Source organism: Microcebus murinus, chromosome 14 (assembly GCF_040939455.1).
Source record: "Microcebus murinus isolate Inina chromosome 14, M.murinus_Inina_mat1.0, whole genome shotgun sequence".
NCBI lineage: Eukaryota > Metazoa > Chordata > Mammalia > Primates > Cheirogaleidae > Microcebus > Microcebus murinus.
The window spans coordinates 44,879,647-44,902,444 of NC_134117.1; the positions used below are offsets into that span (position 1 = coordinate 44,879,647).

Sequence of the window (22,798 nt, forward strand, 5' to 3'; positions counted from 1 at the left end):
CAATATTCAGATGTTAGAATGTTATTCCTCCTTTCAGCCAGCTGTATCAACATATGAATAATTAATTTCTACTCTAGCAATTCTAACACCGGTTATACTTGTGTGTGTGCTTACATGTGTATATGTTTATGTTTACTTGCATTTATCTTAGACAGACAATGAATTTATTTACAAATACACAAACTCGTTTCTGTGTATATGAACACATGGTAAAATTTCATTGCTTCAGAATGATGTTTGGATTAGTATAATTTTCTAGATAATTAAAGGTTAATTAAGTGGAGAAACTTTACAATTTGAACCATTTTGATAGTGAAAGTACCCACATTTTACAAAGTGGTAAATGCTATCAAGTGTAAGTAATTGTTAGTATAAGAAATCCCAGAGCTTCCTGTGAACATCTACACTCTCAGAGATGGGATGTCTGCTGCTTCTGAAAACAATACCACGGGGGACTAGGACTGCTGTGTGACCTTCGATAAATCACTCACCCTCTCTGATCCTCATTTCTCTCATCTGTTATATGGGAGGAATTTGGAATAGGTACTATCTGAAGTTTTTTCTTCTTCACAGAGACTCTGGGTTTTGAAGATCTTCAGATTACCTTAGTATTTTTTGGCAAGAATGTATTCTAAGTCATTGCTTTAAGAAAAAAAATGCCCGCTAGAAATACAAATAGCAAAATGGACATCCTAGATAAAAAGTTATTTCTGGGAGCAGCAGATGACAGTGCACAGCCCAGCCCCAATACTGCCAATGTCCTCGAAGTGTTCTGACATTTGTAATCACCTGTGATCTGCTGTTTGCTTTTTGCTTAACATTTTTTGAAGTGATGGCTCTTTTTGGCAAATAACATTAAAAATAACTGTCAAATAAGAACAAACTAAAAACACTTTCAGAATATGAATATTTTTTCATCACGGCTGATTTTGTTTTAAAAAGTCTGTTTCTGTGATTTCAACAATTAGAATTAATTCTATAGCAACGGATAGACCCTTTTATAGCACTTTAAAAAATAAATAAAGCTACATAAGAAACGGAATAAAAAATTTTGCATCCTACCTGCTGGATATAGCTTTTAAAAAAGTAACGAAAGAGAAAATAATGCTACCCTAAACAATGTCCTATATTCCGGTTTAGTTGGTTTAAAATTTTAATTGCAAAGATTAGCTCAGACTATTAGGCTTATAATTAGAGATAGTCTTACAGAGAATGAGAAAGTATTCCAGACCAAAGCATTGCTTACTATAACCCGGGCATGCATTTTTAATGAATCACTTGCTGAGTACCTCTGGGGAGAGAATTATGCTTACTGCTACATTAAAAGTAATGAGAAAAAATATAAGGAAAATACAGTATCTTCTTGAATATTAAATGACAAAGAAGTTAAAGTAAAATCAATGAACATGGGCATATTTTAGTCTTTTCTAGATATACACACACAGAAAAGGATGAATTTCGTGGGGGAGTCAAGTTTTCAGATTTTTCCTGAGATAATTAAATGGTGGCATTGAAAGGCCAAATCCCAAGTGTGAACATGGACCTAAGGCAATCACGGAGCATTTAACTGAGCACCTCGTCCCTACACCTATAACTACCTGTATCATAGTTTCCTAATTGAGAAAGGGAAATGGGAGCTATTTAACTTAGGGCTTTCAGGGGAAAGAGACCTTTAATCCTGCATGGAAAGAATTTAATAAGAATACTCTAGAATAATAGTCACTAACATTTATTGAGCATTTGTATGTTCCTGGCACCAAATGCAATGCTTCACACATGTAATCGCATGCCTACTCTGCTCTTTTCAAGAAGGTTCTCTTCTTATCCCCAATCTATAGATTTTACAGTGAGGGTCAGTCACTTGCCCAAGGTCAAGCTCAGACTTGACCAGAGTTCATGACTGCTATATTGTAGCCTACACGGGAAGTAAAGAGAAGGAACAGAAAAGGGCAGAAATGTCAGCAGCTCGTGGCATTAATATACCAGCTGAAGGAATTTTGGCAGAGACCTTCGGTTGCTTGGTTGCTTGGTCTCCGTCTGTTGAGCTGGTGTGAATGTACACGTACCTAACAGCCTCAGCTACCGTCCTAAGTGCTGAGTGACCCAGTCTCTCCAGCAGGGTGTGCTAACCAGGCGGCCGCCTCCAGGAGAGGCTATTAAACAATCATATACATGTGCACTCACATTTGCTGCCAAGTTTTTGTTTTGGTCACCTCTACTGCACATTTTAATCTGGAGACGATTACAGTCCATTCTGGGAAGGGATAAAGAGGATTAGCATCCGTGAGGTCAGCTCTGACAGTGTCCCTTTGTGCCTGGGCTCCTGACCTCGATCAACTTCCCCCTGCTCGCTTAACAGCAGGTCCTCTGCCGCACGGTCAGCATGCGCTGCCGAGCGAGAGCTGGGCGAACGAGGGGAGCAAGCCGCCAGCTCTCTGTCTCTGGAGATGACCAAAGTCGGTACAACTCCAGTTGGATGAGGTTTTGCAAATCATTGCACACTGCAATTTTTTTGTGGAAGTAAGAGGGGAAGAATACCATCACCACCAACAACCATCAAAACACGCCCAGCAGCAGCTACCACTTATTTAACGCTTATACAGGGGCTTTGCAAGTATTGACTCTTATACCCCACGACAACTCTATGGGGGATTATTGTGTTTTCCAGGTAGAAGACTGGAGCTCAGAAAGGTTAAGTCACTTTCCCAAAGCCACAGAGCTTGCAAGTGGAGGAGTTGTGATTTAAGCCCCGTAGCCACTTAACTGGGAGGCCTCCCTTCCGCTGCAGTCTTCTTAGTAACAGTGCTCCAAAATACCTTTGCACAGGAGAGACTGTGATGAGTTATAAGTGAGAACTTTCTGGTTTATAAAGGCTGGTAAACAACAGAAGAGGTCATCATGACAATTCTAATGTCTTTTCCCCAAACAACAGAGAGCCCTTTGCTGGGGGTTGGTTTAGGACCAACTGCAGTTTGTTCTGGAAGCAGGAGGGTGGCCTAGTGACCTTTTCAGCCTCAGCCATCCCAGGCTTGTGATTCTAGGATTCTGTTTCCCTACTTGAGGATGCAAATGTAGGCTCCTGGGTCACAATGGGAGTGCTCAGATTTCTCCTGGGAGTGCCCCTTTTGAAAAGTTAGCTATTGTTTTCTGTATTTCTTTTAAAAGGTTGGAGAGATGCTGAGATAAGCAAAACAAGCCTCTTAGGACAATAAACTTGATGGGGTGTCCCCATGTTTTTTAAAAAAAAGATGTTAAAAAATACTTGCAAAACTCAACAAAAGGGCTTGCTTACTCCTAAAGTTAGAAATGTCTGAATGGGATTTTTTTTCCCTTTTCCAACAGAGCTTGTAAAAAGATAAAGAGATAGGCTGCACCCCCACATTCATGGCAGCACTATTCACAACAGCGAAAATACGGAAATAACTTATGTGTCATCAACGGATGGATAGTTAAGAAAATATGGTACCTACACATAATGGAATACTATGCAGCGCTACAAAGGAAATTCTGTCATTCAAGAAAACATGGATGAACCTAAAGAACATTATGTTGAGTGAAATAAGCCAGGTACAGAGAGACAAATACCACCTAATCTCGCTTATATCTGGTATCTAAAATCACTGAACTCATAGAAGCAGAGAGCAGAATAGTGGTTTGTGGGGGTGGGGAAAGGGAAACTGTTGGTCAATGGGTGCAAAGTTACAGTTAGACAAGGCGAATAAGTTCTGGAGATCTCTTTCACAGTATGGTGACTATAGTTAATGTATATTTCAAAATAGCTAAAAGAGAGGATTTTAGATGTTCTCACTATAAAGAAATGATAAATATTTGAGGTGATGGATAGACTCATTAGCCTGATCTGTTCATTCCACAATGTACACATGTATCAAAACATCACATTGTACCCCATAAATATACACAATTATTATTCATCAGTTAAAAATAAAACTGAAAAAAAAAAACATAAAGACATAGCGTCTCCAAGATACTGTTTGTTTTGCTCCAAGAATATCCCTCTTTTGGAGACAGAGCCAGTGGCTGCCAAGTGACTCAGCTGCTTCCACTAGACCTCAGTACGTTGAGAAGCGTGTTCAGAGGAGTAACCGTTCGCTCCACTAGTTTCCCCTAAGTTAACAAACCCTTATATCCTCTAACCCAGACAGAGGGGTCAGGGCAGAGCCTCAGAAAGTGTTGTAGTTCACGGTGACCTCAAGGACAACCTAGTGTACCCCTCATCTTACAGATGAGGAGACTGAGGCTTCTCGAGGTCCCCTGTATGGTTAGGGGCAGAGCTGAGCCCAGGACTTAAGTGACTGAAGAACTCTTCACTTTTCTGAACTATTGGAATAGAGGCTCTGTTCCTCTTGTACATGACTTTGATACACGTTGCCTGGTGCCATTTGTTAACAAGTGTAGCTGATCATGCCTTCATAGACAAGGAGAGCAGTGAGGATGAAAGGACATACTGCATATGTGATGCACCTAGGCGCTCACACACAAGTGGCCAGTAAACAATGGCTCCCCATAATTGCAGACTTAAGGAAAAGGTGACGTAGCACTCAAGCACTACTGCTAAGCAACTATTTCACGAAAGCAGTAAAATAATTGAATTCATTCGGTCCATTAAACACTGTGTATAACTACACATGCATTTGCACCCTCCCGAAGATAGGGCGAGGCTCTTACTTAGGAAGGCACATACCTCACTGTTGGCGCTTTCCACAAATGACCCCCCGAACATGGCCGCCATCCACTCGCAGCTACAGATCAGCAGTGGCTTGTGGGCACCGATGGCTCCGTCATCCAATTTAAATGTCACGTCTGTCAAAGGATCGAGGGAACAGAACTGTGAGCCGGTTTCACCAAGAGCTTCCACCAAGGCTTCTGTTCCATCGTGTCCATCAACCTGCATCTCTTATTCTCTCTTCCATGTCTTCACTTGCTGATTTTATGTCAATCCTCACCTTTGGCACATCCAACTCACGCATTGAGGAGCAAGCATTTATAATTACACATAAGGTCACTACACAAATTCTCTGAACCAGAAAGTAACAGAAAGGAGAGGGGTATTTTCTCCTCCTTATTATGAAAAAATTCAAGCATACACAGCAGCAGAAAGAAGAGTATAACAATCACTCATTTATCCATTGTTAACATTTTGTTATGTTTGCATTAGCTATATGTGTATTTTTATATATTTTTAGATATGTGTATAGACTTTTTCTTTTGACAGATAGCATGGCACCTCACATCTTTTTCACTGCTACTTTATCATAAATTTTCTAAAACTAAGAACATTCACCTAAATAACCATAGCATGATTATACCTAAGAAAATTAAAAATAATTCCCTACTATCATCTACTATCTAGTTCATATTCAAATTTCTCCTATTATCCCTAAATTGCATTTCATAGATTTTTCTTTTTAACAGAACCCAATGGAGACTCCCACCTTGTATTTGGTTATTATGTCTCTGTAGCAAGGAGAGGGTGATTTAATTAACTTTATTTAAGGTCCCCTGTTTAATTTACCATGGGTTTGTAACATATTCTTTTCATTAACTTTCAAGACAGTTTCTATACCACGATGGCCAGTGTTTGGAGTAAATATTACTCATAAGCTTTAAAATTAATGAACAGATTCAGCAGCCACTTATTAAATGTGTAGTGCCATGGCAGAGATTATAAAAGGTAAAGACAAAAAAAAAATAGAAGTCAGGAAGTCAACTTACAATGAAATTACACACAACCACACACGCACATACCCACCCACAGGACAATTTCAGAGCAAAAATAGTAAAGTGTGTAAGACAATATCAGCATGGGTCAGGAATCCATACTGGGTGCAGGCCACCAGCGTGTCTAAGCTGTTATGGAGGGGTGGTGTAGGCAGCATATGGCTCAGTTACCAAAGGCAAAGGAGGGACAAGGACACCATAGAAGAGCAAGGCTAAAGAACACGTGGACAGAAAAGGAGAGGAGATGGAAACACAAGAGACACCCCTTGTGGGAATGCAGAGAGCCACCAAAATTGCCTCGAGGACTTCAGTGGCCTTAGGACCTGGGGTCACTAATTTTTGTCATGGGCAAGTGCTGAAGGGCTGATGGATTAGAGAATTGTTCAGGGAATGGATCCTGCAGAGGAACTGTAAGCAACAAGCCCACTGGAGATAGGCCCAGGGGTACCTGATCTGTTCTTGAGAAGCAGTGTGGTACCATGGTGGTTTAGGGAACAGGTTTTGGGAGCCACAAAAGCTTGGGTTCAAATCCTGGCACTACCACTTATTATCTGTATGACCAACAGCAAGTTATCTAACCTCTCTGTTGCTTGGTTTTCCCATCTGGAAAACGGAGATAATAATATTTAACCCTTAAATATGATGAAAATTAAATAAGTTGATACCTGTAGTTTAGAAAGTTACATAGGAAGAAAAAAAAAAGCACTCATAATGTGAGCTACGGTTATCCTTTCCCCTGGTGCGTCTGGCTCATGTTTCATAAAACACAAGCAAAGGTATCGATGGCTCTGCCGCACGCCCCGCTCACCTGAGAACGTCCCCTTGCTGAGACACTCCTTTATCCGATTGGCTTTCCTGACATGAAAGGCTTTCGTAATCTCCTGGTTCATGAAGGCTTCCTTGTTCATGATGTTTTCCACCATCATCCTCAAATCAAACATCTCTAGGACCTCTGCGATCTGAGCCAGGCCCACCAAATCCTTTTCCTTTTCATCCAGTTGCCCCGTATAAAGAAACCGGAGCAGGGTTCGGAAAGGGCCTGGCTGGACTGAGGAGTCCATCCTGACCACAGTCACCGGGCCCACGCGCTTTGAAATGGGATTGACTTGCATTTCCCTGTGCATGCCAATGAAACCCTTACTCCAGCCGGACAAAGTCTGCGTCGTCTCGGGACCCGAGCCCTCGGCTTCCAGACCCGGAGTCTCCAACAGGCTCCCGCTTGAGGACTTCCACTGCTCAGCCTGGGGGGTCGCAGGGGGGCCCTCCTCCCTTTCCTCGTCCAGGTTAACAGTCAATGTCCGCCCCTGCAAATCCCTACTCTGCTTCTCTTTCTCACAAGCTCCTTCACCCCAACTCGGGGATTCCTCACATTCCATTAGAAACAGATCATAAAATTTGGAAGAAGAGGTAGCGAGGTAAATTCGATGTGCAAAGATGGGTTCCTGGTCCTGAAGGATGAACAGGATGTCGGCACACAGAGGATTGTCCAGTAAACAGGCAGCTTCATTCGTCCCCGTGGAGGGACACGCTGGAATTTTGATGACCGGTGGAGGGGCTTTTGGAGGTAGGAAGGGTGCCTGAAGTAAAGGTTTCTGGACTTTCTTTAAGTGGGATTTCCAGAACTGCAGGTGGCGGCGGGAGATCAGCGCTGCTCGGATCGCATTGTCAAACACATCCTTGATTCCGAACTGGTCGAACACGCTTGTTTCATAGTAAGGTATGCCGAGTTCCTTTGCAACCTCTCGGCCTTTCTCTGGGGGCAAAATATCCCCTCTCTTGATGGGTCTGAAAGAGAATATTTTAAAAATTATAATCAGCCTTAATTTAGGAAAAAAATAGTAACCAGGGCCTAAGCACCTAATCGAATTATACATTTAAAATCCTTTTCAGGCTTTTACTAAGCCTCTTGAAAAATCTACCACAACCCTCAAGGCTTTCAAACGTAAAGGAATTACAGTTGCAGGAAAGAAATACTTTCAAATATTTCATAGTTTCAGTGCACAGATTTTATACACAATTTGTGAAGCAGCCATAACTATTCATGTTTTTATGTTATTATAAATGGTATTGTTTTTTTAAATTTTATTTTCCAATTGTTCATTTCCTAGTGTATAAAAATACAGTTTATTTTTGTGTATTGACCTTTTATCTTGTGGTTTTGCTAGTTTTGATTGCTTTTCTGTAGATTCCTTAGGACTTTTCATTGATATATGACCATGTCATCTGTAAATAGGGACAGTTCTACTTCTTAGAAAAAAATGCTGTCAGTAGTAGTCATAGTATTAGCTCTTTACTAGCTATTTGATCTTAGACAAGTTACTTAACCTTATTAAGCCCTGCTTTCCCCATTTCTACAACAGCAATAATGAGTGCCTATAACTTTAAAGTACTATTGAAAGATCTAAATGAGATAATATGTTGAGCATAGTACTTGGGCCACAGTAAGTGCTTGATAAATGTCAGCTGTTATCGTCCTTATCACTACCATCATCATCGTCATCTTCAACTTCGTTATCAACATCATTACTTTATGCTTAAATTTTGCTTTATAACTTTAAAATGAACTCATATGCATTTTTCATTTGAGCCTCACAATAACTTTATGAGGTATTATTTTTGTTGTACATTTTGAGGAAACCAAGGCAGAAAATTTAAAGGGTTTGTCTGAGGTCACATTTGCAAGTTGTTGAGAGAACTCTACTAAGCAGTTAGAGTGGAGACTTTCCCACTCCTAGTTACACAATCCACATCCTACAGCTCATTAAGTATCTTCTGTTGGATTCGTGAATATCCTTTCAGTTTTCCCCTTCTCGTTTCTTCCCCTGCCTTCATCAGGACCTCATCATCTTTTGCTTGGTCTGGTGCATTGGCCCCTTAACGGGTCTTTTGTCACACTCACCACATTTTAGCCCACAGTCCTCATTGCAGCAAGAAAAGTCCCTACATAACACAGGTATGGCTTGGTGGCAGTTCTGTTTTAATTTCCTCTGATCCCACAACGCCCATGGAATAAAGACCACACTCTAGGCTGGCACACGAAGCCCATTTGCAGTCTCGTTGAAGCCAGGGAGTTCAAATCTTCAGAAACAGCTTCAGCAGTATAGTGCTATGGTTATGGCATAACCATGGTAAATGAAGGGGTGGATTCCAGAACATGGGTGGGATGTGATTGGTCATTACGCTCTTCATAAGCACATACTAGATCCTGAAACATACTCTCAGTAATTGATCTTAAGTAAATATTTTGCCTTCAACACCAAAGGTAATGTTGTATAACAGGCCCTGGTGTTAGAAGAAAAAAGAAGATACAGGATAGAATTTGGATCTGAAGACTTGGATGGAAAAGAGGAAAAATTACAGGGTGTTGGCAAAGGTGGAGGGGAAATGCAGTGAAGAACGTTTAACTTCTGGTTCCTCCTGTGGGCATAGTGTTCCTTTTTCCCAGGACTGACGTAGAATTCACCAACTGATGAAACTCTTCAAGGCTTTGCTCAAACACTAACTCCTTCATAAAATCTTCTCAGAATTGCTCTACAGAAGGGACTGTCCCTTCTGTTGTCCTCTACTACTTTGTAACCCTCCTCCAGTCCTTCCTGCTCCCACGCTTGTGAGGCCTGATCATCTTAACCTATTCTTTTATACAGAAGGTTTCTAGGGCCAGGACAGTCTCTCATTCACTGAGAGTTTTCTTTCCCTCTATGTGGCTCCTAACATTCAATTCCTAGCCCATGCATATAAGAGTAGAAGGACTGTGAAAACTGAACATAAAATGCTTTTAGAAATTTTATGCAAAACGTACCTAGAACTTCAGAAAATTATCTAAAGAAAATACCATTTGCTTTTGTTGTGAGAGTGTAAAAAGTTGTATTTATATACAATTTTGCAATAAGCCTATTAGGCAAACATCAAAAGACGGTATTAATGGCAATTTTTTTTTGAACAGCTATGCTCGCCAACAAAAAATGTCAACATAAAAAAACATGCAAAATTGTTTTTTATAAAGGAAATTGAGGAAGCACACTTCTTTAAAAACTCTTCTTTTCCCCCAAAGTGGTATCCACATTTTATGTATAGTGAAACAAATTCTTCTTCAAGTTGTATTTTAACTTTGTCACTCTTTAGAAATATAACCACTAGAGACATTTCAAAAGCAGTGTTTGTTTGTTTTGCAACTACAGGTCCAGGTGATTTTTAAAAAGTGGACAAGGTCATCTTGGGAATGAAACACTCCCGCAGTTTGGACGGAGGAATGTGAGGAAGATTAAAAACACTTGGATATGAATGATTTCCTGAATAAGATGTTCCCTGGGGCCAAGAGCCCTCCGAGTGTTAATTAACTTTATTATAATAATCATAATTTCAAGAGTAACATTATTCAGGGTGTGGGCAGTCAACATTTTGTTTAACACTTCACAAATTTCAACGCGCTTTTACATACATCATTTCATAATTAGATGAATTTACTTCAAGTGCTGGCTCATTGTTTACGCAAAAATGAGGTGACGTCAGAGATGATGGGGTGTGTGAGAAGGGGTCAGGGCACGTCCCCTTAGGATCCACGGGCTGAGTTAAGGCCCTTGGCTGATAGATGGGCTCCCAGAACCACTGAAGAGCAGAGCGCTAGGCTAGAGACACCTGCTACCTCTAAATTTTCATTTGGCCAGCGCAGGGAAACACTGAGACCTTTGGCTTACCTTGCTAACGGGCGCCTGGCTCGATTAACAGCTTCCAGATCGGCATAGCGGAGATCAAGCTGGCAGCCAACGAGTACAACAGGTGTTCGAGGGCAAAAGTGCTTGATTTCTTGATACCACATGGTTTTCACATGATTTAGGGAATTGGGATTAGCGATTGAAAAACAGAGGACCACAACATCGGACCTAAAAGGAAATCACAAAAGAAGCTTGTATTCCCTTTTCACTTTTTTCCCTACCATGATGGTTCCTCCCCACTCCTACCCATCTAATACCATATCATGTCACCATTAACCGTCCCCCGCCCCCCGAGATTAAAACACATCTTGGACTCATGCAAACAGCCTGATAAGCCCCCACATTCCAGCACCAACAGTTCATTTCCATATCGCACTGCAGAATGCTTATGCATTGGAAAGTTTCCGATGAAGTTATCTTACAGTAGAGATGGTTACCCAAACTCGACTCAGTCCTGGAACCACAACATGCTGAACTATTTCTGTTCATCACAAGAAATAGTTTCAAGATAAAAGAAAATAATAAAGACTACCTTTCACCGGTTTAAACAACATAAAGGTGACGATGACTCATCCCAATGAGATAAAGCAAACAGTTTAAACATTACTGAAAATGTAACAAGTATTTGCTGTACAGGGTCAGCAAATACACAGAAGGATTTCCGCCCTTCTTCCCACTTATGCACACATGTAGAGAGCACAACCACTTATCTGTTTCCGAAAAGAAAAATCCTGAATTTGCAGCAATTTTCACTCTTTACTAGGTAAGGCAAGAAGGTAGTATTTAACATGTAACTAGGCAAGAACTAGATTGATGGCTAATAAAATGAGAAAATATTGGAAGCAGGTTTCTCAAATGTTATATGAGACACAGCAGGTATATGGGGAAAAGAAAAATTGCTTTATAGTCAATTTTAACATAAGGGTCTTCTATTTTTACATAATAACTTACCATTCTAGAAGTCAAAGAACTGTTTTACAAAACAGTTGTTCAATTATGGTGTTTGATGGATAGCTGCTAAAAGGTATCTTTAATAGAAATTATAAATCATTGTTCTAGGTTAAAATATGCTGAATGATAACTTTTAAAACATTGAGGCAGAAGGATATAAAGAATAGGAAAATTTATGCCATAGTATTCAAAACCATCTCGAGGCTAAATTCAGAAATAAACTCTTACAATTTTATTACATGTTAATTTATTGCCTTGATTGTTTATGTAATGAGAAGAATCAAGTCGATGAATCAAAACACCTTCTTTTTAAATCATTAATGAGCGTTTCCCCCTACATATCAATGAAGACAAAACAAATATATGCAGGCAACCATAAAATTTCTAAAAATAATCATTTGCAATGCAGAAAACTGCAGGGTGCTTACATTAAATGTAATTCACAAGTTGAGTCTTTAAATTTATATCCAAGAAAATCTGCAGCAGACCACAACAAATAGAGGGAAAAATCCTGAGATTAAAATATTTCCAAATTATAAAAGAGGACCTAGGACTCAAAGTAGATGAATGTATTAATCTGAATGTTTAGCATCTCCTTGAAATAAAGATATTATCAAAGATTCCTGGATGCTGGAATAATATGAGTGAAAATATGTATAAATATATAAATGAAAGGGAAGCATGTCTTGCCTTTGGGATTCTGATTTAGTTAGTGGAATATTCTGTGCTCAGTCTTACTTCCAATCAGCATAAATAACAGTATTCAGTAAAGCCAGGAATGCTTTGAATCTTACATTTTTTACAGGCTGAGTTTTCTATTATTCATAATCCTATTTATATCGGGTATCTGATGAAGCTCTGCTATAAGCTTCGTCCTGATCATAAAATAAAGCCACCATGAATTTTGGCACAGTGAGAATAGCATGACAATATCTGAGGTTCAATATCATACAGAAAGAATTGAGGAAATATATACAGCACCAAAATGTGTTATAGTAAGTATATATATATATATATATATATATATATAATTGTTCTAATTGGTGCCTTCCATTTCCATATTAAGGCACATGGCTCTAAAGAAAATCATTCTCAGAGCTTAATTTATATGACAGACATGTAGCTAAATGTCAATTCTGTTCTCTAATTTTATGATACAGCATGTGAGGTTTTGAAATCAGAGCTAGCCTGGTTGCCAAGGTTACCGTTATAACACTCATGCCATTGAACACATACTAGTTACTATCCAGATGACCTGTAAACAAGTACAGACAGGACCTTGGGGGTTGGAAAAAATGGAATCTTGTGATGATAGCAGCACAATGCCATCACACAGAACAGGTCCGCAGGGCCCAACTTCTAACTATGTCACGTCAATATCTAAATGCATGGAATGCCATTGGAAAGCTAGAAAAATAATTCAATGTTCTGTAAATATTTTGCCTCGAAATAGCGATTTAAAGAAAAGAGGCTGTACTGAGAGCAACACTACCTCTAAAGATAAAATAACTTACTGAATCAAAATTCTATTTGTATCCTGGAATAAAGTTCTTCTTTTCCCTTTTGTGTTCACATTTATTTGCTATGAGAATCTGTCTCCATTATGTTACATTGAAAGCAGTTAAAAAATAAGATCATATTTTTTGATCAAAAGACATTTAAACAAGTACCAATCTGCCTAAATTTCATTTGTTTAACCCTTGTGGACTTAGATACAAATGCAAGTTAAGAAAACGTTATATACAGATAATACAGAATTCTATTCTTAAGGTCTGCCATATGAATGTATTAATAGTACCCTACACCGGATTTTAACCAAAAGGCTGAGAATTAATGGATGCAATGGTACAGCTATAGGAAGATGCTGCTTGGACACATTCCTCCTTACCAATATTCTTTTCTAATTCCTAATTCTCAATACATCAGTATTCTCTGTGATAAAATACATGTATACAATCAAGTAATTATTCTGGGAATACCATTTATTTGCTTTAAATTTTGAGCATTTTTTTTTTTTTTTCACCTAGTCAAAGAAGGCACAGGACCTGCAGATAAGAATATCTCCAGTTTTAGGCAGAATTCCAAGGAACTCGAGATATTAAATTATTTTTAATCAAAACATTCCTTCTCATGTGGAGACTGTTCAATGTCTGACATAAGCTCGTGTTTAAAAATGCCATTCCTATGAAAGATAAGAAAAAGGCAAGTTATAGCATTTCTACTTCTATGGTTCTGTTAGTTTTTTTTTAAACTTTGTAGTTTAAAATAATTGAGTTTAAAAATAATTGGGTTTAAAAATAATTGGGAGTGAGGAGTGTGATGAGGACATTCTCACATATTAGGCAGTAGGGTTAGTCTAGAAATGACCTCAGGCATCCTATTTCAGCTGTAAAAAGAATCCAATAGGATTTAAATGGAATCTTAAGGCTATTTGGATAGAAAGCATAAGAATTTGAGAATGCGGAAGTAAAGCATAGGATAGACAAGAGTCTAAACCCCAGAACTTGAATGCTGAGAAGGGCTAGGAAGAAGTTTGGAATGTTCATTTTATTTATTTTTATTAAAATAATTTTTTGACTGGACTAAACAGCTTCATTAGAGAAAACTGGAATTACTAAGGACATAAGGGTGTCTGGTTTTAGTTGCTTGCCTATGGAATATTTACTTTTTCAGGGAAAAATATGATTTCTTCTTCCCAAGTGGAAAATATCAATACAAAATTTTCACTTGGGTACTAACACATCAAATGATGTCCATGAAATAATGTTTTGGTTAGTTAAGTAAAAAAAAAATTCAAAGTAAATTGATGTGTTGAAACAATTGGGAATCTCCAGTTTCACAGGGGAGTGGGAGTGGATCAGAGAGACCAAGTCATCCCCAAATGCTTGAGCTGATAAAGCCAACCTCAGCTGCATCAGTTTTACTTCAGATATTAAACAAACAAAAAAGCATATTTTCTAGTTATCTTTCAAGGGGAACACTGGCCAAAGATAGCATGTGAAAGATTGGCAAAGATATTTGGATAACATAAGGTATGCTTGCAATGCCGGGACCAATCTTTGTCCGAGGATTAAAGAAAAAAAAAATCTGAAAAAAGTGCATCTTACCCACATATCTTGGCCCAAGCTAAAATTTGAACAGCAAATACCACACATGTTCTCAAAACCTGTCTTTACAATGTCTGCAGTCAAATATAGCAAAGTTGGTGGGAAAAGATCGGAGAAGCAAAAATGTTTCTCCAATGTGAAATACCAAATTCATACTTTGACGAAGCAGTTGAAAAAGTTTAGATCATCGGCATCAAACTTTTATTGTTAGGAATGTTTGCTAAGTTCTTTCCTAGCACAAAAACGCTCTCTGTCTTCTTAGTTTATCTTCCCTTTCCTAGTCCCATCTACTTGGATTCTATTGTCCAGCTGAGGAGCTGTGAGCCTTGGGTTTTCTTATTTGGTTAAGCGAAAGTGTAATTCTGAACTTATCCTCTATATAGGAGCATCAGATCAGGTCAACCTGATGTGCAGTATGATGGACAACAGATGCCACCCAGTCCTCCAGAAAGCTGTGAGTGGGACAGCCCAGTGCCCTTCTCCAATGTGCCCAATTCTGCTTGGGTGTCTTGCTATACTAACACTTGGTGACCAAGAACAAGCCAACAATTATATCTACCCTGAGTTCTGCTTGGATGCATCTCTTTTTTTAACGTACATTCCTACTTTTAATTCTTTTGTTCTATGGTAGGATCCCACCTTTTCTATGTCATCACTAACTATTATTATTTATTTTTTAAGGAGAGAGATCATGGTCACATTTTAACGGGCTTCTTTTCTTTGTCAATGTGCACAAGTCCTCCTCCTGCAAAGAGTCAAGTGGGAGTCCCTGGCCTCCACCTTCGGGGCTTCAAGCTTCCTTTTCCTTGCTGATAACTGACGAGGTAGGCTCTTTACAGAGACATTTTCAAAACCATTCGTATCGACAACACACCTTTCATGCATAGAGTCTGACAGTGCTATGCGAACACACAGATCAAAACAGCACAAAACAGCTGGGGAGCATGGCAGAGAAAAGGAATGTATAACACGTGGCTTTGGAAGATTTTAGTAGGGGAGCAGCCCAGTGTGTATGAGATGCAGAGGGAGTTGTCAGTGATGGTGCACATAACCACCCGGAGATGAATGGCCGTGTAAGCTCATACTCATGGAGGATGGAGAGGCCTGTGGAAGAGCGCCTGGCGGGGGATCTGGGACAACAGGGCAGAACCATGCAGCGCCCTGGGTGTGAGCAGAGAAATCAAGTCAATACTTTACCAATAGCATGAGGCTTCTTAAGTACAGATGTTATGTGGGGAAAACTGTCAAAACATCCTGAAATATATCCAGATTTGGGAGTGATTAGCATGCGCAACTATTTCTTCCAAGCCCGTAACTGTATGTTTAGTAGGAAGCAACATTTTAAACCGGTCTTCCACCACCCTCTGAAAATGGAGTCCAAGCAATGCACGCTCTCACGTGCAGGAAAGCCACATTGACATCCCACCAATGCCACCAAACCCTAAGACACACAACACTTGAACCTTAAGACCTGTTGGTTCTACCATGGTAGTACAAATATCACAGGGGGCAACGGCGCTGCCATGGAAGGTCGTGGGTTATCATCCAACAGAATCAGGCAGTTTTCCCCACGACATTCCATTTTCTGTACTTGGTAAACTATGCTCCCTCTACTATATTCTTCCATCTCACACAGTCATCGGAAGTTGAATGCATGTGAAATTGAGTGGAGCACAATTAATTTATTAAAACAAATAGCTTAAATGAATGATCTCATTGAACTCCTGGTCAATGAACACAAGAAGCATTGGCAGAAAGAAGGCTTGCTTAACAGGAGGAGGTGAAACTGTCTGATAATTTTCCTCCCAGCTCCACCTCGAGTTCTCACTCCTCTTTGGTGTTCCTTCAAGCTAATTCACTGAGGAACTTCCTTGCTATACTTTTCATGTTTTCTCCTGAGGGCAAGGCTAGCTGGAGATGTAAGAAAAGCTCAGTGTCAGCTAGAATGCCAGACGGGGGAGTCTCTGTGGTTCAACTCCCTGACTCTTCTGAGACCAAACTGTGTACCAGGCACTCTCCTAGACATTGGGGTTAGAACAATTAGTGAATGACACAAACCGCTGTCCTCGTCGTGCTTATGTTCTAGTGGAGGACAGAGATAAAAAAAAGATAATAAAATAAAATATGTTAAATAGTAGTACACTAGGTGGTGACTAGTGCTAATCAGAAAATAAAGCAGGGAAAGGGAATAGAATATTGGGGAGCAGAAGTTGCTGTGGAAAATGAGGTGGCCAGGAAGGGCCTCACTGGGAAAATACCTGAAAGAAGAGAGGGAGCCAATTTGCCACTATCTGGGGGAGGAATACTACAAAGGAGCAAATGGCTAGTGCAAAGGCCCTGAGGTGGACACATGCCTGAGAAATCTTCCTGAAGGAAGAGGCCATATTGCTGGAACATAGCAGGGAGGGGAAAAACAGAAGAAATGGAAGTTTTTGAGCAGAATGCAATGATATAATTTATATGTTAACAGGATCACTCCACTGCTATAATGAGACTGACTAAACTGGGTGGGGGATGGCAGCAGGAATGGGTTTGGGGGAATCAGTGGATAGCAAGGGAAAGGCAGACAGAGGCAAGGGACCATGAAGAGGGAATAATCTCAAGAGAGATGATGGAGACCCTGCTTGGCCTGGGAAGGGTACGATGCATGTGGCAAGTGGCCACACTTTGTGTACACACAGTGAAGGTAGAGCTAACAGGATTTCCTGAGGGCCTGGATGTGGGCATGATCCAGAGAGGTCAAGAATGATGCTAGATATTTTGGCCTGAGTGATTCTCTCTTCCTTGTTCTTGGAACTGACACACCTTTAGTTCAGCATTGTTAACACTCAGCTGTAATTATTTATGTTGCTGTCTTCCCCACTGCATTATGGGGTGATTTTCAGGGATTTTGTCTTGTTGCTATTAGTTTCTCTCCCATTGTAAACAACACAGTGTTTGTAACAAAAGAGGCCCTCAATTGATGTTTATTAAATAAAAAGGCCTTATAGATCTTGGAAGGTGAAAGCTGTGGATACAAATATGTCTGCAGACTGAAAGTCTAAAAGAAATGAATTTAGGCTTAAAATCAGTTAGTTAGGGGAGCAGATGGAGTTTTAATAAAGAATGAAAACAGAATGTGAACCATTCCTATGTTTTTTCCAGACTATTATTTCTGAAAGACAGCCATATAATATCTCTGGTCTACAGCAGAGGTTAACCAGTTAGTATATATTTTTAAATCATTTTATCTATTAATAAAAAATTCATTTACCTCATTTAAAACACCAGAATAATAATGGATTAATTATTTCTTTTAGGAATTAGATTATTAATATCTCCAGAAGCAAGGGAAATGTAAAGAAATGGACAGGTGACTTTCATGACTAATTCTAGGTATGTTACAACAGAATTAAGGCTTAAGGAAATCCTCTATTTCACAGACCATCTTGCTTTTTAAAAAACACACAAAGCAAATAAGCCAAAAAAATCAATAAAAAGATAACCACGGCGATCAATTTAAAAGAGAATTTGTTAATGTGCTTTATCTTTCTGCAATGCAGAACTTTGTCCTTCTGACTATACTTCCTAGGCTGGGGGCAGAGGCATTTTGGGGAGGAGAATAAAGTGGTGGGATAATTTTGGAAATCTAATCATGGCCAATATTAAAAGTTATTGGTAGGATTGTTGCTAAGAGTCACTGAGAAAAATATCTGTGAAAGCGTTCTATAAAGTGTAAAGCATCGTTAATTATATCTGTCAGACAAATGTAATTCTGGGTTCCAAAATCACCAAGGATGTATCGTGTAAGTTGAAGCTAGTAAGAATGGCAGAATATTTCATCAGGAGATCTTTTCCTTTTGGCTTACCAGCTGCATCCTTTATCGATAATGGAATTGCTGAAAGGTAAGTAATAGAATTATCCACTGAAGACACTGTGGAATTACTTTTCTCTTTCTTTGTACCAACTAATTTAAAAGGGAAAATTGTATGGGCTGAAATATATTTCTTCATCCGAAAGTTACAGTATAGAAACATCACAAATTGATGTTTTTTCTTCTTTCATGATGAAAAGTCAACATGCTTGGCTATATTTGACCCACCTTGTCAAGCTTGCTGTTATTAAGTAGCAATAGGAAAAAAAAAAAAAGTAAAAGGCAGGCAGAACACACGACGTTAATGCAGAGAACAATGCACATGTTCCTTATTCTCTTTGCCCATCGTGGTGGCCTCATTATTCACACTCCTGTGGCCTCTCTTGGACCCATCACTGCTTTTCCGGGCCGAGCCACAAAGGCCCCAGCCATGTGACCTGTGTTTGGGCAGCAGCCAGAATCCTCCCTGGTCCTGGCACATGGGTGAGCCTCAGGCATCAATCAAGCCCTGTTGCTATCTCACTTGGCACTCTGGCTTTCCAAGGACGATTTCATCCTGGGGACAGGGCTGGGTCATGCATAGGAATCTTGGCTCTTCTGATGTTCTTTTCTTCTGGCTACAAGATGTACCGCTTCATAGCAGGGAGGGTGGTGTGGCACAGGAGACTGAGGGTGGCCCAGAACATAGTACGGTGATATCTTCTGTGTGCCACTTATTCAGCTCCACTGCAATTCAGCTCCACTGCAATTCCTATGCTGGAGTACTTTAATACAGAATCTGTACATTTCCACCCCAGATTTAATTTTTTGAATTATTTGTAGGCATTTAGTCTAATGTATTTTTGTTTGTTTTGGATGATCACATCATAGTAATAATCTACTTTTAATTGTTCTACTTAATGCTCTGATCTTTAGGCAAATGGATTAAAAAGATACATATATATATATAATTATTCTTAAAAATTATTCTTATAAAGATCTTGGAAATGATACCCAGAGGAGAAACAACCTATAATTGGAAAAGCATTATTAATACAAAGAATTCTCTGCTTAAGAATACTAATTCAAACAAGGCACTACCAAGAAAATTTACAAAACCAAAAACTGGGGGGAAACAAGGGAGGTTTTGAGGGTGTGGCTAAGTGCACCCCTCTCCTTTTTCTCCTGGCTTTGCAGCTCAGCTTCCTGTTTGCTAATTCATTAAGGAGAAGCTATGCACAGTGTTTTCCATCTTCATCACCTTCAGCCTGGTACACCATTTGTTATTCTTACTATAAAAGTATATATAATTCAACCTAGTAAAATATAATAATTTGGAGTTTTGTATATTTCCCTGCCAGTACCTTAGAAGATCTTGGTATATATGAGAGATCTATCGATACATTCATTCACTCATTCAACTAACATTTATCAAGCTCCTATTATGTACTGGGCCCAGGCACTCAGGCTGTATATTAGACAGACAAAAACCTCTATCTTAGAGAATCTGGGAATAATAGAATAAGGGGAAGAGCAGAACATTAAGGAGCCAATTTTTACACAATACAGTCATTGCTACAGTAAAGATCTGCAAAGGTATTCCATGGGAACTTCAACGAGAGACACTGCACCTGGATTCCAGTGGTGACAAGGAAGGTGGGAAGAATGCATGGAGGACTCTTGGGAGTATGTGGCACTTGTTCTAACTTTTAGAATATGAGTAGTGAGTAGCTAGTTTAAGAATAGGTATGGTGAGGGCCTAATTTCTATGAGGACATAATGCATGTTTGCGGGCCTAGAGGGCACAGGGGACATAGGACTATAAATATTTTGTTATATCTGGAGCAAGAGATGAGGCTGGAAACGCAGGCTGGGACTCAACTCAGAGAAACCAACAATGGTGGTGTCTCATGCCTACGGTGTAGCTGCCAACCAAATGACACACCCAATCGCTTAACTCTGCACCCAACTCCCAGCCAGGTGACTGCGTACAAACTGGGGGTCCTTTGCCTACTCCCAGAGGTCACCACCACACTCTCCAGTTCCAGAACGAACCAAGTACAAAAGAGAAAATTGCTACTATTTGACGGAGAAATGGAAAACTTTCACAGAACTTGGTGTTCTCTCTTTGCCAATCACAAGGTATGTGGTGAAACGTCTCTCTTAGAAAAAGATCTAAACTTAACCACAGCCAAGGAAATGCGCCACACGGTCAGACTATGCCCCACTGAGCTGAGGTTGTCTCTCTGACAATAGGGAAACAATACGGTGATTTTGTGTCACAGCATGACAGTGTCCCATCATTAGCTTTGAGATTCTATAAATATCTCATTTCTCATCTTAAGCTATTAAGGATCTGGTTCCATTTTCTTTCTAAGTTCACATAAATGATTTATGTTCTCAACGAGAACTAACTTAAAGTTCCATAAATAATTAAAACATAGCTCGTCTAACATGCAAGCCTTTCCTCACATATCATAGATTACTTTGAACGTAAAGATATCTCTCTTCTTGAGACAATTTTATTAAGATATAATTGAAATACACCAAAATTGCCTATGTATTTAATTTGTATTTTAATTGTATTTAATTTGATAAGCTCTGCCACACGTAGTCCTCCTGAAACCATCATCACAATCAAGACACCAAACATTTCCATCACCCACAAAGTTTCCTTGTGTCCCTTTGTGTCCCTCCATCCTCTTCTCTAGGCAACCAGTTGATCTATTTTCTGTCACTATGGATTAGACTGTGTTTTATAGGATTTTATAGAAATGGAATCACACAGTATGGGCTCAGTTTTTTTCTTGCCTGGTGTCCCTTAGTCAAAAGCTCTCTCTCTAATGGCCAAGGATTCTTTCCTTTTGGCTGAGGTTTGGTAAAGAATATCGTGATGATTCCAGGGCAGTGTTTACGCAAGTGTGGCCCAAGCCCCGCCCGTTCCATCATCACCCAGGGCCTGGCTAAAAGTGGCCGATCCGCCTCCCCCCAGCGCTCTTACCCCAGAATAACCGCTATGCGGAGGCTTTCTCAAGCATGAAAGCTAACGGTTTCCATCTAACCTCTCAGGGAACAACTATTCCTGTCCCTTGGTTTCAAATTGCTGCTTTTCTTATGTCCTTCCACTTTTTTCTATAACCTGAGCAATTTTTAGTTCTTTTTGTTATAGCAGCACGCAGGACTGAATGTCTTTAGGACATACGCTGCAAGAATCTTCCCAGACCTTTTGGTGCCACACATTTAAAAGCGTGGGTTTGAATTACTTTTCCATAAAGTACATGTATGACTCACTTTCTTCCCTTTGATGCTTTGCTATCCATTTATAAAGTTTAACATCAGGGCTAGGACTCGGGTGAAGAAAACAAAGCACTTGCCTCAAGTGCAAAATGTAAGGAGGCATCAAAAAAAAAAAGCGCCTCAGTAATCGGATGAATAATATATTTTTAAAAATAAATCAAAATTAAGGCAAAAAAATCCATGAAAACCAAAATATCAACATTTAAAATAAAGTCAGGATCAGTGACAGTGTCATACCAAGTTTGAGGTAGAAGGAAAGAAACCAGTAATAGTGATCCTGTCTTTTAAAAATCATTATTGTTTCTTTACATTTTATGTTCAAGGTGAGTGACTTACCAGGTCCCCTGGTCCATCCACACTTGACATTTTTCATTGTACTACAGGCTGTTTTCCATCTTGAAATCATCATTGGAATGTTACTCCGGCCCAGCATTTAGACTTTGCTATGAACAATGACAGCTAACTCAATATACTCTATTATCTAGATACATTCATTGTTCCTTCCTTTTTCCCTTGTCATAAACCACAAGCACAGGCAATCCTAGCAAAGACACAAACACCAGTCACTGTAGTCCTGAATATTTTAAAGGACCTCAACCAAGCATTCAGGATGGGGTGTGTCCATGCTGTGTGTGATTGTATGTGCCTTCAACGTGAAACTAGACTTATCTTATCTAAACAGACACCCAGAAACCACAGCTCTGATTAACATTATCATCTAAAACACGTACTGCACTTCTCAGAGGAACTAACAATATTTGAGAAAAATAAGTGTGTAATAATAAACTATATAATAAATGCATTCTAATTGGACTGAATATATGTCTGGGAACTCTTTGGGATAAGGGCAAGTGTAGTGGTTCTGAATGTTTTAGTTAAATGTTTTGGGGGAAACATAGCAAACAAATTACTCAAGATTCCTATGCACTCTCAGAAAGTTTGCTTGGATGTGTCACTTTTACAAAATGTGAAAGGACTCATTTTTAGCTACTTATGGATGCATATAAAGAATTAAGTTGTTTGCTACAGATTGAAGAATTTAAGAGGGGCACCTGAATATTGAAGCTGGTGACAGATGGTTGAGTGCTGGTCTTCAGGGTCCATATGGCACCATGTAAGATTCAGACTGTACCACAGGGGAATTTAAAGTAAGTTTTCC

General features: G+C 39.5%; 1 protein-coding gene across 9 annotated transcripts in view; it reads right to left on the minus strand.

Moving 5' to 3' along the window:
• Nucleotides 1-22,798, minus strand: part of RHOBTB1 (Rho related BTB domain containing 1) — a 121,431-nt gene that overhangs the window by 11,136 nt on the left and 87,497 nt on the right. For all 9 annotated transcript variants that reach the window (XM_012762759.3, XM_076010022.1, XM_012762765.3 and 6 more), the window contains 3 exons: nt 10,434-10,619; nt 6,548-7,524; nt 4,703-4,821 (listed from right to left, as the gene is read on the minus strand). In XM_012762759.3, coding sequence (XP_012618213.2) covers nt 4,703-4,821; nt 6,548-7,524; nt 10,434-10,619 — 1,282 coding nt within the window. The remainder of the gene's footprint in view (nt 1-4,702; nt 4,822-6,547; nt 7,525-10,433; nt 10,620-22,798) is intronic.